Below are 16,295 nucleotides of genomic sequence, written 5' to 3'. Positions count from 1 at the left end.
AACATTGTTTACAAGAAAAGGCACAGACATATAACTATTTGCAATTATATATTTATTAAAACTAAATTAAATAAACAAAAACCAACATAATAAAACTTAATACTAAATACTTAACCTACCTACAGGTAAAAAATTTGGCCTAAATCGCTGTCAACGGGCAGGGTGCCTGCTGGCCGCATTTCCTCCTCCTCCTATTTTCTTAACACTGACATTATGTAATACATTATTATTTTCGTTAAAATAATGTTGTCAATGTTTGTGTATTGTGTAAATCTAAATATACATATGTGACATCATTTAACCTGCATAAAAACGGAAATAATTGACATGTTTAACAACTGATGGGTACTTAACTATCATCACTTTTAACTTCGTCAGGTGTGGGCGAGTACTTCAATCCTGTGTCGTTGAGCATGGTAACCACCCAGGCGTCCTCGGGCAGGCTTCCGGCCTGCAGCAGCTTCACCGCGGCGGCCACGTTGGCGCCGCTCGTGTAGCCCACGTACAGCCCCTCCTTCACGCCCAGCAGCCGCTTGTAGTGCACGGCCTCTTCGTCCGATACGCTAAGCGTTCCATCCATCACGTCGTACTTGAAGAGCGCCGGCACCACGCCGTAGCCGGAACCCTGCAGCTTGTGGCATGCCTTCCAGACGGGCTTGCCGGCTATTACCTCCGCTCCTTCCGGCTCAATTATGTAGGCTTTCATTGCAGGATTCTTCTCTTTTAAATATTTAGATGTTCCCGAGAAAGTACCGCTCGTTCCGGCCGTGGCTACAAATCCATCCACGTGACCACCGGTTTGTCTCCAAATTTCGGGTCCTGTCATTTCGTAGTGAGCTTGTACGTTCGCTTCATTATAAAACTGATTTACAAGAAAGTGGCCGGTCTTTTCAACGGTTTTTAAACATTCTTCTTCCGCCGCTTGAACGTCAGCATACGTGACTTTGCCGTAAACACCCTCAACTTGAGGTACTCGGATACACTTTGCACCGCATGCTTCCATTTGTACCGCTCTCTGTTCGCTGTTGCCCGCAGACATATATATTGTCAAAGGATGATCTTTTACAGCGGCGACTACGGCGAGACCACAGCCTTGGTTGCCAGATGTCACCTCTAAAATCGGGTTACCAGGTTTCAGCTCACAGTTCTTCAGAGCCGCATTTATCATGTACAAAGAAGATCGGTCCTTGATGGATCCTCCCGGGTTCATAAATTCACATTTTGCTAGAATTCGTCCAGGTCCAGGGTGCAATCGATCAAGAGCAACGAGCGGAGTATTACCTATTAGCTCCAAAGCTGACGATTTAATTTCATTAGTTTCAACACGGGGAGCAGGTGCCATCGTGAATTTTTACTTTCTTACAGAAATAACGGAGTCAGTATATGTAGAGCTTTAGAAGAACTGTTGATGCGTACCAGAGTTGGCTGTTTAAATGCGGCGCTATGTCGATCCGGCACTAGTGGCGAGTGCAAAGCTAACGAAACTTGTAAGGAAGTGTCGATGCCGTGCGCAAGGTGAAGGCCCCAACCGCTGAACGTCATAGTGCCGTGCCAAACCTTACACAGGTTTGCGATAACATTACAATTCCACATACCTACATTAACATATCGAGCAAAAATAGGAACATCACATAGGTATGGTTACGCTTGGTACTTCCCTGAATGACTAAATTTTCCGTTTCCGTTTTATTGTTAAATGGTGTCAAGTTTTATGACTGAGTGAAAAGTTACGCAAGTAGATAACAGGCCGGGAGTCGCCCATAATAATCCGATGCCGTTATTGCCTGCTGTCATTCATTTACTTCTCTATATAAAATTATAAATAGTGATACAACAAAAAGAGTTCTAGTTTTTGGCATGAAATTATTATTTTTGTCAGTCCTTCTTGAAAAATATACTAGGAGGTACATGATCATAATAAAGCATACCGTGCTTCTTGTTCACCCACCTAATAAGCGTTTATCCCAGTACTAAACTATTGCATCACGTGTTTTATATCTCAATTGTGCCGATATACATGTCAACAAATTACATTATGTTTGCGCCAACTGGCAAAACACACAAAAAGTGCAAATAACCGCCACCCCTCGACAGCCGCGCGATTATGATACAAGTGGCAATTCGGAGATATTTAACATCCTGCAATTTCAACTCCTTGCTGGACCAGGGGAATCCGAACGTTAACTCCGACCACTAAAGTGCAGTATTAAATACAGGAGGGTTAAACGAGATTTTATATCCTATATTTAAATCTCGACCCTACGATTAAAGAGTTAAAGCACATAGGAGCATGTCAGTAAATCGCAGTGGGTCTTTTGACTCGGTGCTGCTAGTTGAAGACCCACCAGATGTCAATACGTAGCGGCCCATTGTTAACAAATATGGGTACAATTGTGCACAATGCATTACATTATTTAGTGAAGGCGAGTAGGCGACCGAGCCAAATGTCAGCTATTTGATAATTGGGTCTCCATCGATCAAAACGACTTATTACGGTGGCGGTGGACAAATAGCGGCACAGCGTTAAGAGTAGGTACTATATCTCTTTATTAAAAAAAAAGTTTTAGACGCGTACAGTGACAATATTTTTTTTCCCTTAGGTAAGTGGAGGTGGAAAATTAAATTAAAATAAATAAATATTCGGGGACAACATTACACAGATCAATGATAGTAAGTAATGTATATTTTACATCGTATGAAATTCGCATCATCCCGTAAATACCATCAAGACTCGTACGTTTCCATCACACTATTTAACTGTCATCTACATTTTATAGTAATTATTAAATTTGATAGGTATCAGTAAGTAAGTTGCGCAATAAGATGACGACAGCGACATTACTAACGTCCGCGATAACATTTGATAAAGATTTTAGTGCCGTGCTGCCGTGCAACACAGCAGGCAGTACCAACCTATTTACAAGAAGAGAATACGGGTCTGCGGTATCAACTCCCGGTATTGGTTTTCTATACAAATAGAGTACCGAAACCGGGAATTCCCGGTTCTTGCCACACAAACTCAGTACCGGGAGCATTGGGGTGGTGGAAATGCAATTTATTAGTATAAAGACAGGAATTAGAATACTGACATGTAGATGTAGGTAAGTACGTGTAAGAATCTGAAAGATTTATTTTATATTTCCGACCGTTGGTTATAAGACTCATAACTTTAGTAGTGTGTGTGTGTCAACAAAATGACATATTTGGGTGAATTGCAAAAATATTGTAGGTACATAATTAAGAGTATTATTAAATTGTACAACGGGACTTAATCGCGTATTTAAGTTTTAAGTCCCGTTGTACAATTTAATAATGTGTGGTAGTTAAGAAGCAGTGATTAGTGTTAAGTTCATTGATTCAATTATGTTACGATAATTAACCATGAAAATTATATTGTATTTATTGTACCTAAATCATACACATAGAAGTCTATAGGGTACGCTAACACAATTTCATGCATAAATATAACTTAAATAGGAATGGCTTAATTGTCGTAACACAATGGAATCAATTCACTTCAGACTATGTAGTAGTGTAACTATGTACAATTTTTTTGCAATTTAGCTACCCACGAAACGGGTTCAGTATCATAATGCTGCCCCGTATAAGAATCGTAAGTGACATTGGAAAACCATATTAAACCTGTTTTTAATTTAGGAGGCCTTACTCCTTCCTTTCTCATTCAAGATTACGGACAGGTATTAGTAGGTATTTATTCAAAAACCAATAAATTTCTTAAACTAGGTAGTGAGTAGGTTAAAATCTTGATTTCCTCTTTTTAAACTTAAATAAACCGAGTTTTCTTGGGAGCCTTGTCCAAATTTTGCTTTTGCTCTTTGTAAAGTGGTACGAGAAAACGGTAAACCGAAACAACTGACGGCCTGATTCTAATTTTAATATACCCGCCGCAGGCCGTGAATGAATTTTCGAATGTCACTTACTTTACGGACTTGTCGAAAATGTCACTTTACTTATCGAAGAACAAACGAGATTGTTTTGTTTATTGGTCACACAAATTTTAAGACAAAAGTTGTCACTGTCACTCCTGTGGACAATAGTTAACAGCTTGTGAGCATAATATAAGTAGGTAAGTAATAAATTATTAATATAATATTTTCACACATATAAATGGGAAAGGAGTTTATACCCCTTTTGAGGAATTGATGATAATTCTAACCAGAACAGGCATTTTGTCCACGACCGTTTTTCCTTGCGTTGTCCCGGCATTCTCGCCACTGCTCACTTAAGAAGTCTGGTTTCTGCTGGCAACCTAATCCCAAGAATTAGCATCTGATTTTCTAACTTAGAGGGACTAGGCCTCATCCGGTTTACTCGCTGTAATATACAGTAGTAACAGACAGGCAGAGTTGATTTCGCATTCATAATATAAGGGATCCAAGGATATCCATGGCTTATTTTTTAATGTACCTATTGAAAACCTTTATTACAAGAAGCAGTGGTACTTAGTTCAATAAACATTAACAATAGGATAGCAATACTTACCTATAAACATGCCGACTGCCTCATAGAATTGTACACCGGTATCCTTTTTTACAACACAACAATATGAGTTATTGTGTACACTCAGAAACATTAAAGGCATTTTTCAAGCTAATTGAACTAAAAGATAATTTATTGTGTCGTCTGGGCATCAACAAAACCGAAAGGCTTTCGAGGTAGAAAGAGACAGTAATGCCTATGCGACAGGAGTTAGAGAGGGATGAAGGTATGGTTTGTTCTGTGGGAATCAAATCACGACTCACGCGCAGCCGTGAAAGGATCTCGAGACTGTTTTATACACAGTGTGTTTCGGTTTTACAACACCGATACACGATTTTTAGTGTACCGCACAAAACTTTGTTCGCAGTACACTTATGGGATCACTTCGGTCTTGCAAATCAGTTATTTAATTCTACCTATATACTTATAGGTAATAAAGGTAGAAACCACAGAGGTATGCCAACCCACACTGGCCGTATCGTATCTTTACGATAAAAGACAAAAACATATATGTTGACGTTCATGATTTATAGTTATTTTATCAATGATTTATGTAAAGTTCTTAATTTAACAATTAATACAGTTTCATAAAGTTTACGAACGATTCATAGTGGTTTGATTGTTTAACCATATTAACCAATCAGGTGTTGAGTTATGTGTGGATCTCAATCATTGTTCGTGAAATGATTTCGTATATTATGTTTAGGTAGGTACAAATACAGCGATGCCATAACATAAGTGTATTGCGATGATAATTATTAATTTTCGTCATTTAATATGACAAGAAAATTACTGAGACGTAAACATCGAGATTGGAGCACGCTGTGGTTAGTCGTGGGCAGGTTCGGATGCACCTGAGTATTTCACACCGCGCCCCGCTGGCGCCGCCGCGCCGGCCGCGGCCGAGGTTTCTCCGCGCTCAAATGTCTCCTCCGAACTTCCTATATTCCAAACCTTCGAACAATAGCTTATTTACTTGTAATGTAATAATCCTTTATTTCAGACAGTAAATTGCATTATTTTTCTACAGTTCTTGCGTTTTTTTTTCCCTGTCTGTGTGCCATTTATTGGCAAAAGGCCTCCTCCAACCTTCTCCATTCCTCTCTATCCTTGGCAACTCTCGTCCCATGTGGTTCCTGCTGTGGCTTTGATGTCGTCCACCCATCTTCTAAATGGTCTACCTCTTTTCCTTTTCTTATGGCCTGTGAACCAGTTCATTATCGACTTCGACCATTTTTCTTTGCCTCTAATTGTATGTCCTGACCATTTCCATTTTAACTTTTTTATTGTTTTTGTGACATCTTTTGTTTTGGTGATCTTCTTTATGGATTTTATTCTTATTTTATCCGATAGTCTTTTCCCCAGCATACTTCTTTCCATGGAGTTTTGGCAAGTTTCTAGCTTTCTAATGTGTGTTTTAGTGAGAGCCCAGGTTTGGCAGCCGTAAGTAAGAATAGGAAGTATGCTGGTATCAAAGAGTTTCCGCTTGATAGTTACATTGATATCTTTATTTTTCATTATTTCCTTTAGGCTCCAATATGTCTTCCAAGCATATCCAATACGTCTACCTATTTCTTTTGAGGTTAGATCTACCGGAGAGATTATCTGGCCTAAATAAGTAATATATATAATCAGCCTAAAATAAAAGCTTATTTACTTACTAAATTATTAATTTATTACTTTATTCCAGATGAAAACATACACATAATAATAATTGTTTCGTTTAAAACAAATGTTCCAAATAGAGCTAGGAAACACCAACAGCTAATAGGTACTGATATTTTAAACTAATTGACGTTTTAAGTAACGCAACCGGCCTGACTGATTAGTGGATTACCACACAGGTATATATCAAGTAAGATTAGATTACTTAAATCTACGTCAATAGTTTATCCGTATTTTTCAGTGGGTAAGTATTAAGTATAATACACGGAATACACCTGCATTCGCAGAAAGAAAGCTTGATTAAATGTGGCAGGTCCTACTGGTTTACCATGATCCAGAGAGCGTCTTTTCGTTTAAGCATAATCGACGTTTTTTAAACCGGGTTATTACAAGTGAGTAGATTTTAATATCCAGTATGTACCTAGTAAGTAGGTACACCGAGTCACGGACTCCAGGGTACATAAATAACTAATAGATTTTTTAAAACTTTACTTAAGTATAGTTAAACGATAGGTACCTGTTAAGTTTATTCTAAGTAGGTATGCTTTAAGCTCCGCCGCCCACGCAGCCATCGTGGTATTAGCGCATTCCGATCCGGCCAGATTTCAAGATCCTGCCGGGGCGGCGGCTCGCGGCCTGAGAGCTGCGTTCTATTCCGACTACAACCAACGGCGAATTTGCATACCATACCAAAAGGGGATGCAAAACATGGTCTATGTTTCAGATAGTTCGCAACTGCTTGTTTAATATATCAGAAGGCCTACCACCAACATCGAATAATTGAAAACCATTATCTGCCCCAGCCTCTCAATCGCTCAAATATGCAATGAGCGATAGGGAGGCAGATAATGGTTTTCGAATTTTCGATGTTGGCGGCCTTGGGCCTACCCTCAGATTTATGGCCTTACTTCCTGCATAAAACCTTAACACCACTCTTAGCAATGTACGAGTATTCAGCGCAGTAGAACTTAGTAGCAGATCCAACCAAACTCAAAATTCTCACAACGTTAGAGCTGTAGCGTGTCCAAAAAAAGGAACTGTTTAATTATAGCAAAGACGGTTATAACAAAATCTTAGCAAAAACGGCAAAAACTATACACGTCATGGGCCCCTCTGTGTATAATAATCTACCAACAGTAATAACAGACGCACCTAGTTTGTTAATTTTTAAAAATAAACTTAAAGCTTGGCTTGTTGAGCGGTCGTTCTATAATATAGAAGAATTTCTGACTGCGAAATATTAATGATAAAAATAGAAATCTACGCAAGTAGCTAATGTATTTAATTTTAATTTTTAATGTTATTTGTACTAGTTATGTACGCTGACATGTAATTACCTATTACCAATAAAGAATGAGTATGAGTATGAGTATGAGTATAATGAAACTGAAACACTTAATGGATGAAGACTGTAATACTGAGGATACAGAACATTAGCAGTGACATTTAGGTCCGTATTGACCGTTGTATAATTGCTCGAAGAGCGCAGTCCGCGCTGTGTAAGGGAAGGGCCGCATGGTGAGCTGGTCGTCGATAAACAAGCTGCGGCCTGACGGCCCTAGGGGCTCCCACTTGGTCGTTATGAGATTGTCCACAGCTGGAGTGGGATCTCTGCGAAAAATCAGAAGACATATATTATATTTAAAGACTAAAAGATCAAACTAAAATACATATATGCTTACTTATCTCATAAAAAATAATTTAGGCAATCTTACCCATATTTAGCAAAATTGGTAAACAGCATCACCATTCTGTCCCTAACCGCTTCGTCGGTATCTGATATGTTGTTGGTGGGTACCACGGCAGAAGGCTGAATGTATCCGGAGTCGTCACCATGGCAAGCGCCAGGAGATGTAAGGCCAAGCTTCACTTTCAAATAGTTTAGTTTTCCACTGTAGGCGAACTCATATAAGTATACTGAAGGGTTCCTTTTCGATATCAGCGTAGCAGAAATGTAAATGCCAGCAATAAAATCGACGTCCGAAAAAAAGTCTATCGCATATTCGTCGTCTTCCCCGTAGCGGTTCTCGGCTTCCAAATATATCTTCTTTAATTTGTCTTCAACTTCAGCCTTTAATCCGTTATCAATTTCAAAAGGTAAATGATCCAGAAATATTTTATCTTCCTTTAATTTTTCCAGCAAGTGCGGAGCATAAAAGCGCAGCAAAATGTTCTCTCGAGCGCAGAAGCCTGTCATGACAGGGACACGTGCGAATTCACCGCGAGACAATAAATCTAGGGGAGATTTATCTAAAAATGGCTCCCATCCACTAGGTTTTTCAACTGACGGTACGAACCCAAAATAAAGTCCACCTTTCCTCTGAGTGGCTTCCAGAGCTGTCATAGATGCCATTATTAAATCTTTACCAGGCAAACTCCTTAGGTTTTGTATCAATTCATCATCGTTTGTATTATCTTTAAATTGTGGTAAATTTTTAATTATTTCCCTCATGTTTTTATTTATGGCCCAATTCAGTAATGTGGAGCCAGATTGCATAATAGCTTTATGAAAAAGACCTTTAGCCATTGGTGAGAGTAGAAGATATTCAACAGAAGAGCCACCAGCACTTACTCCAAATATGGTAACATTATTATGATCACCACCGAATTTGCTGATGTTTTTTTGAACCCATTTTAGGGCTTGGACTTGGTCCCTGAGTCCCATGTTTCCCGGAGCGTCAGAGCGATCCAGATTAAGAAATCCAAGAATGCCCAGTCGGTAGTTAAAGCTGACCATGACGACGTCTTGCTCGACCAGCCAATCCGGGCCGAGGTGCGAGGGGTCGGTGCCGCAGCCGAACATGAACCCGCCGCCGTGGATGAACACCATGACTGGCAGCGCTCTGGGCCCTCCCGCCTCTGGCAGTGAGGGGGTGAAAACATTTAGGAATAAACAGTCCTCGCTGCCTACGACGGTTTTGGACATTTTGTCAAACTGAATGCAGGTATTACAGTCTGTAGTCCCATCCCGCACTCCCTCCCAGTGCTCCGGAGGTTCCGGAACCTACAATAAAATAAGTAGTATAAAGTCAAGCTGTTATTTTTGCGTTTCGAGTATTGTCTACTATTAAAACATCTCTCTCACAATAGGTAACAGGAAAAATGCACGCTTTTATTTTCTACTACAGATGTAGTGCATAATTGTTTTCCATCGTATTTTCTCGGAAACGTTCGTATTTGTCATGCTACTTCAGTCAACGACAGTAGTTTTTGTACCGAGACTGACTGAAATAGCGAGACACGTTCGTACCTACGTTTCCGTGAAAATACGAAGGTAAATAATTATGCAGTACATCTGTAGCTACTTTCTTTCTTTGTTGCCCGTGAAACAATCACTGATAAATACATTAAAGTAAACAGTAAACTGACTATTGCTTTCCCAGTGTCACTACGATATTTATAAGTCAATATCAAGTCTAGACACTCGTTGTTATAAAATGTTATATAACATTGTGTGACAGGGAAGATAGTATTGATATAGTGTGTAGTGTATAATATGTTATTAAACACTACACACTACCAACACGTTTATCTCAGAAATATTATTTATAAATAAAAGTGCAATTATACAGGGTGATTCATGAGACGTGAGCAGGACTAATCCTGCACACTCAGTAACTGATAATTGATCGATCACCATCGTATTTAGATGAAACAACCACATTTTTTCCTATTTTTTAACTTTTTGATAAGGGTAAATTTAATTCTCTTCAATCATGGTCAGCCTACAAGACCTAATTAATAAACATAAAACCTCTTTAACCGCGATGACAGCATTTTGATTACGAAGAAAATAAACTGTCACACTTGTGTGAGATACGAGTTTTCAAAGTAACCAGACCGTGATGACAGTGATGACATTCAATTTGACACATAATATCGGTAGTTTAGTATTCTAATTGTAGAGTGACCATGGATGTCGTTTATAAATTAATAACTTTTTTTTTCAACACGACTAGAAAATTAACGTTAACCTCACTAATACTGATACGAAACAGTTGCTTATAATTTACGAAATGCGCAGTGTTAGTCCTGCTCACGTCTCCTGAATCACCCTGTATAAATAGAATGCACTATCCGGTACGCGTTAAACGTTAAGTAGAAGGAATTACAAGCAATTGTTTATTACAACTGTTATAAGTCTCATAATTACTTAAAACTAATTGCAAATATTTTTACTAGAAAATTTTCTGCAAAACTCACCCTGAACCGCAACTCTCCAACAGGTGGCTTGGCGTACGGAATCCCCTTAAATCCATAGTAAACTTTCTTATTAATTTTCTTCTCGTAACCCCGTATCTTGCCTTCATTAGTATCAACAACAGGGTTTGCCATGACGACAGTTATAGCAGAGTGATACAAAACAAATGAATAACCTCGAATTACTCGACGAGAAAGGTCGATCACTCAGTACTCAGTTACCGGCCAGTCTCGGAGTGGGGCGATTGTCTGGCTGTAATGTAGGAGAAATATCATTTGCAGCCCGATCACTAGATGGCGTGAATTTCAGTATTTTTGTTGAAGAAAATATAAATCATAGTGATTAATCACAGTATTCTCTTTGATATATTATGATCAATTCTATTCTAAGATCTGGCCACGACATATAACACAACCAATAAAATAAATTAAAAATTATATTTGTATTTTTTTTTTATATTTGTATGTGCCCAACAGTGGGACGTATATAGGTTGAATTATTATTATTTGTCTGTCTTTCCATATCTCGGGACCATGGGGTCCCGGACATTTGGGAGGCGTGCGTGGGGCCGAAGCCAACAGCGCAGAGGCCCTTAAGACAAGTTAATCTAAAAGCAAGGGATACACGTGGCGGATACCATCCCCGAACGCACAATGTGATACATCCGGAGATGGTCCCCGCCAGGTGCAAAGACTATTGCAGTGCAGCAGTTTTGTGCTACGATGGGAACTAAGGTCATAGGCTATAGATTTGAATGTTGGATGGACTGGATATCGGGCTATGGGAGGAGACTAGCGGACACCTGCCATGACAATCAGTCTCAAAATTGTAAAAGACAGGTGGTGACTCGCCAACTCATTGAGTGGGCCCCGCAATGGCCGCACGCACAGTGCGACAACAGGGCAACACTTTGGAGTGGCTATGAGGTTGTCGAGAGGTGAGTCTGCGGTAGCCAGATCCCGGTAATCCGTTCAGCAGGCCGCCGGCGTTATGACATTTTACACTTCCAACCTGAAGCATAGGTCCCGCTCTTGCGGCTCCACTCTGGCCGGCCAGTCAAGGCAAGCACAGAGGCGAGCGCCAGATGAAAGTGCCCTCTGGAATAGGGGTCCGCGGTGTCGCCACTCACCGTCAGCTCGCCACAAGCTGCCCCCGCGGGCTTATTGTTATTATTATTTGTATTTTAAGTACAACTTGATGAAATGATGAAAACACGACTGGCCTAGTGGGTAGTGACCCTGCCTATGAAGCCGATGGTCCCGGGTTCGAATCCCGGTAAGAGCATTTATTTGTGTGATGACACGGATATTTGTTCCTGAGTCATGGTTGTTTTTCTATGTATTTAAGTATTAATATATTATATAAAGACGAGGGCAAGACAACATTAATTTTTGATTTTAAAATCACGTTGATCCTAAAAATAGGATGACGCGATTAATCCAGAATTATGGTAAATATTAATATAGGTATGTGTAATTGTGTACGAGTAAATACCTATTATGAAGGTTACCGTACATAGAAAATTGACGTAAACAAATTTTTCACAAAAACGTGCGTCCTCCGCTCGCAGATGTCCATCTGGCGCGGAGGCGCTCTCGTGACAGTGATGTTGATGACCAATAAGTTTGCTCAGCTGAGGCGGCCAGACACGACAACGCACAGTGTAGGTGAGGTTTATTTTAAACACAATACCTACTTAATATTGTCAATGTCTGTGATAAATAAATGAATAAATAAATATTATAGGACATTTTTACACAAATTGACTAAGCCCCAAGGTATTAAGACGGAACAGGAGCTGAGTTTTAAATATTTTAGGTAAATATACCCGTCTCGCTAACGGAAGCGGCACCTAAAAGTAGTGCGATAAGGACAATAGGCGAAAAATCCTGCGTAAAAATCTCAAAAATCGAGGTTTCGTACTCCTCTGTTCCCTCCTTAACCAATCGTAACCAAATTTGGAAATCTAAATGATTATGAAATTATCTGTGTCGGACCGTTTTGCTTTTTTGGCTAATTGATATCAGTTTTGAATGCCACCCCTCTCATTGCGGCATAGTCAATTAGGCCATTTTTGAAGGGCTCTAGCGCCTTAAAAAACAAAAATATCAAAAAAAGCAAAACGGTCCGACACAGATATTGACAATATTAATCTGTGTTGAAAAAATAATTGCTCTAGCTTCAAAAAAAACGGAGGAAAACGAGGAGTACGTTTGTATGGAGAAATGACCACTCCCGTTGGCTCTTAAGCTCAAGAAGGCTTGTGTTGTGGGTACTCAGACAACGATATATATCATAGAAGGTAGCATCCTATAGAAATGGTGTGCGCGTGCCTCCGTGAGGGACAAAATATACGTAATGCGACAATATTAAAAACACGTTTTAACATTCCTGACAATATACCAAAAACGATCTATATACCTATTGTTTTTGTAACCCAATTATTTCAGAAAGTAAGTATATATATATATTATGTATTTGACAAGGTACCTAGTATCTAAAAAGTGGACTTGCGGGCCTAAGATCCTTGCGCTTTTATCGTCTGACATCGTGTCTGTTCAGTCTGTCACTTTCTAAAGCCCCTCCAGACTATGCGCGTGAATCGCGGGCGAAGCCGCGAACGCAAGTGTGGAGTCGATTTTCGCAGAGAGCGAAATCGACTCCACACTCGCGTTCGCGGCTTCGCCCGCGATACGCGCATAGTCTGGAGGGGGCTTAAGAAGTAAGTACCTAAGTAAGTACCTAAGTGCGAGAATGACTCATGACACTGACTACAATATTGCAAATATAATTATACAATACACAACAAACAATACAATATTGTATTATTTATATTTTGGCTAGTTATCCCTACAAATGTGCAAAAATGAAGAAGTTGAGTTACAAGCACAATTGTGCAAATATTTATTACAAACATTAGGTTGTGCCTAATTAAAGGCTTTGTTTCGCGTCCACAATTAGAAAGGAACGCTTCACACTAAACTGATTCAAATCCTGCGTCGAGATAGCCGGATGCGCACCTGTGCGCCTGCGTGAGAACCGACCACGATCTCTTCCAGACCCACTGCCAAGCGCCCGCGCAGACGCCCGAAACACATCCATCGCAACAATCGCCCTTATCCCCTGGCCCATAAGAAACTTGCGGCATTTCCTCAACAGCCACGCAAAATTGCACTGTGTACATAAGGCTATACAGCGAGGCTGTGTTTGTTGTGTTATTTTGTCCGCTTTGAACATCCGCGTACGGCTATTATCGCAACTTTTTACTGTAAAGTAACCAGGCTCGATTAGGAAAATGTCGAGATTACCTTCGATCATATTCTGTCTAAGAGGTTTTTTTAAGAAAAATACCAACATACCTACCAAGGCATCGATTTACTTATAGTTACATACATATTGAAATGGTTTCTAGTAAGAAAATGTAAACCACTTCTTGGGAACAGCGTTTCGATTTTAAATTCAGTATTCATTTGGATAACCGTGTAGCTATAAATCTTTTTTAAATGTATTTTTCAAGAAAACAAGACTCAAATAAAGAGTAATTAAGTAAGTAAATATTCTTTATTGCACCAATAATTATACATTTTACATACCTAGTCGGCTCATAAGTTCTGTCATAAACATAGTATCAAATAAAAACAAAAGTTTCAGTTTATTCCGTATAATTTGTACAGCGTTTGAAAGCTTATAAACTAGAGAATCTAAATGTATAACATTTATTCGAAATGACCGCCATAATTATCTACACAGGCTTGAAGTCTTCGTGGCCAGTCGTCAATGGATTCACGCACCACTTTCATGTCGATATTGGCCACTGCCGTAGCAAGGGATTTTTTCAACGAGTCTAGATTTGCATGAGGCTTTGAGCACACCTTTTCCTCTAAATACTACCATAATTTATAGTCTAATGGATTAAGATCTGGGCTAGAGGAGGGCCAATCTTCATGCCGTATAAAGTCGATTTTATTGGAGGCGAGCCAGGCTTGTGTAGACTTTGCCTTATGGGCTGGAGCAGAGTCCTGCTGGAAAACCCAATGCTGGTTTAGAAACATCGTTTGGGACAGTGGTTTCACAATATTAGTTAACACCGTATCTTGGTATACTTTGGCACTAGTTTTTACTCCTTTCTCACAAAAATGCATACTAGTGACGCCCGCATAAGAAACTCCCAGCCAAACCATCACCATAAATGCCAGTGACAGAACTTATGAGCCGACTAGGTACATGTAAAAACTACAAAGAAATTTTAACGGAAAAATAGAACCGGGTAACAACAGGCGGTTTTATGGCTAAAAAGCGATCTCTTCCAGACAACCTTTGGGTAGCAGGAAATGTAGAACTCATCCAAGAGTCATAATTAATAATCCTACTTACTTACTTCATTAGGTAGGTACTCCTACTCACTGCACTGCAGGTCTTGAAGCATATTTACTGAGTTAAAGTAGGCGAGAAATTGAGAAAAATTAACTGTCATACTGCAGTTAAAGCCTACATAGTAGTCGTTAGAAATATTACGAAAAAAAATCCTTTTGTATAATAAGAGGCCAATGAGCAGATGAGTCCTTAAGCTACTCTATCGAATGACATGTCTCAATAATTTTTCAAAAACGACTCATGGTCGCCCTACACCGAACACGTGAGCTGTTTGCAAAATTCGCGTCGGCAGGCCGTGTGAACCTGTACACAATTTGGTCTTTTTGCATTTTCCACTCTATACAAACTCTTTTTACGAGTCTATTCATTTCGCTTTGTCGATTCTCTAATCTTTCGTGCGGGCTTCGGCCAATTATTTCTCCTTGAATAAGTTATCAAAACGAAAAACATTTAAGGTATTATGATGTTATTAGGTTATATTTTATTCTCTTTAATGATCACATAAACTGTTTTTATGATTTTTCTCCGGTTATCGCTAATTGAATGAGCAGACTAAATGCTGGAATATACTGAATAAGTAGTCGCATGCTTTGCTCGTCGTTGCACCAATTTAGTTAACTAGTGAAAACGCGCTTTTCCTAGTCAAAACTAGTTTTAACTGAATAATTCGTGAAAACTAGTTTTCATCAAGGCACTTTGCGAAAACTAAGTACTTACTTAGTATAACTGAAACATCCTAATTGAAACTAATTTCATTTCAGCAATGGAGTGAGGTAGGTATAGATTTCTTATTTTCATATTTCTCTTCTCTCTTAATAGGATAGTGTGGTGGCCTGGCGGGGCCTTCATTCTGGCTGTATACTGAAATCCTGCAGATAATTGTATAAGTACATACTTAACTGTAAACGGCGTTGTCACTTGCTCGTGATCCTTGGCAAGGCAATCTTAATTTTTTTCAACTTCTAGATACTACGGGTATTACAGTTCCTCTTTAGTGTAGGTTAATTACTTAGTGATAATGTTAATACTAACACTAGTTATTAGGTACGTAGTTTAAGACAACCAACAAATTCTATGGATTGTCTGATCTGAAATAAATGATTATTATATATTATGGCTCTTATATATTATGGCTCCTCTACACGATGGGCCAGCGCCGGCCACTCCAAGGGACGCAGCCATGCGGTAGAATGAGATAGCAATATCACTTGCTCCCTCTAACGCATAAATGCGTCCCTTGGAGTGGCCGGCGCTGGCCCATCGTGTAGTGTAGAGGAGCCATAGCCCTACGCTGAGATCGCGGAAAAATATTTGGCTGTTTGGTACAATAGCCCATTTACTCACACTACAGTGACGTACGGTCTACCTCTGAAAGGATTACCTAGCTACATTAGGTACGGTCCATCACCTGAGTTCAGGCATACATAATTATAGGTAAACATATGAAGTATGAACCGATTAACCACCAATTAACATTCAACTGTCAAACCCATAAGACAATAACTGGCCTAAACCCTTTGCTGTAAACAATAGGCCCTCTTTGCTTTCATGTGGC

General features: G+C 39.5%; 2 protein-coding genes across 2 annotated transcripts; both read right to left on the bottom strand.

Moving 5' to 3' along the window:
* Positions 1-296: 296 nt before the first annotated feature.
* LOC134795368 (uncharacterized) lies at positions 297-1,594 on the bottom strand. The gene has a single exon (XM_063767197.1). It carries the CDS (start codon positions 1,340-1,342, stop codon positions 350-352), a length of 993 nt encoding a protein of 330 aa, XP_063623267.1. The 5' UTR covers positions 1,343-1,594; the 3' UTR covers positions 297-349.
* A 5,966-nt stretch (positions 1,595-7,560) lies between these two features.
* Positions 7,561-10,518, bottom strand: LOC134795367 (juvenile hormone esterase-like). Its single transcript, XM_063767196.1, has 3 exons — positions 10,369-10,518; positions 7,881-9,169; positions 7,561-7,776 (listed from the first exon to the last, which is right to left on the bottom strand). Exons 1-3 carry the CDS (start codon positions 10,498-10,500, stop codon positions 7,599-7,601), a joined length of 1,599 nt encoding a protein of 532 aa, XP_063623266.1. The 5' UTR covers positions 10,501-10,518; the 3' UTR covers positions 7,561-7,598.
* Between the last annotated feature and the right edge of the window lie 5,777 nt (positions 10,519-16,295).

The sequence above is a fragment of the Cydia splendana genome, chromosome 12, assembly GCF_910591565.1.
Source record: "Cydia splendana chromosome 12, ilCydSple1.2, whole genome shotgun sequence".
Lineage (NCBI taxonomy): Eukaryota > Metazoa > Arthropoda > Insecta > Lepidoptera > Tortricidae > Cydia > Cydia splendana.
The sequence above is the reverse complement of the archived record's forward strand: the minus strand, read 5'-3'. Positions and strand labels throughout refer to the sequence as shown.

What these genes read in the sequence shown, in the direction of transcription:
- LOC134795367 (XM_063767196.1), bottom strand. Translation starts at nt 10,500, where the DNA reads ATGGCAAACCCTGTTGTTGATACTAATGAAGGCAAGATACGGGGTTAC. An exon ending in TTGGAGAGTTGCGGTTCAGG is followed by an intron (nt 9,170 to 10,368) that starts GTGAGTTTTGCA and finishes ATTTTATTGTAG; the next exon opens with GTTCCGGAACCTCCGGAGCA. An exon ending in ACCAATTTTGCTAAATATGG is followed by an intron (nt 7,777 to 7,880) that starts GTAAGATTGCCT and finishes GATTTTTCGCAG; the next exon opens with AGATCCCACTCCAGCTGTGG.
- LOC134795368 (XM_063767197.1), bottom strand. Translation starts at nt 1,342, where the DNA reads ATGGCACCTGCTCCCCGTGTTGAAACTAATGAAATTAAATCGTCAGCT.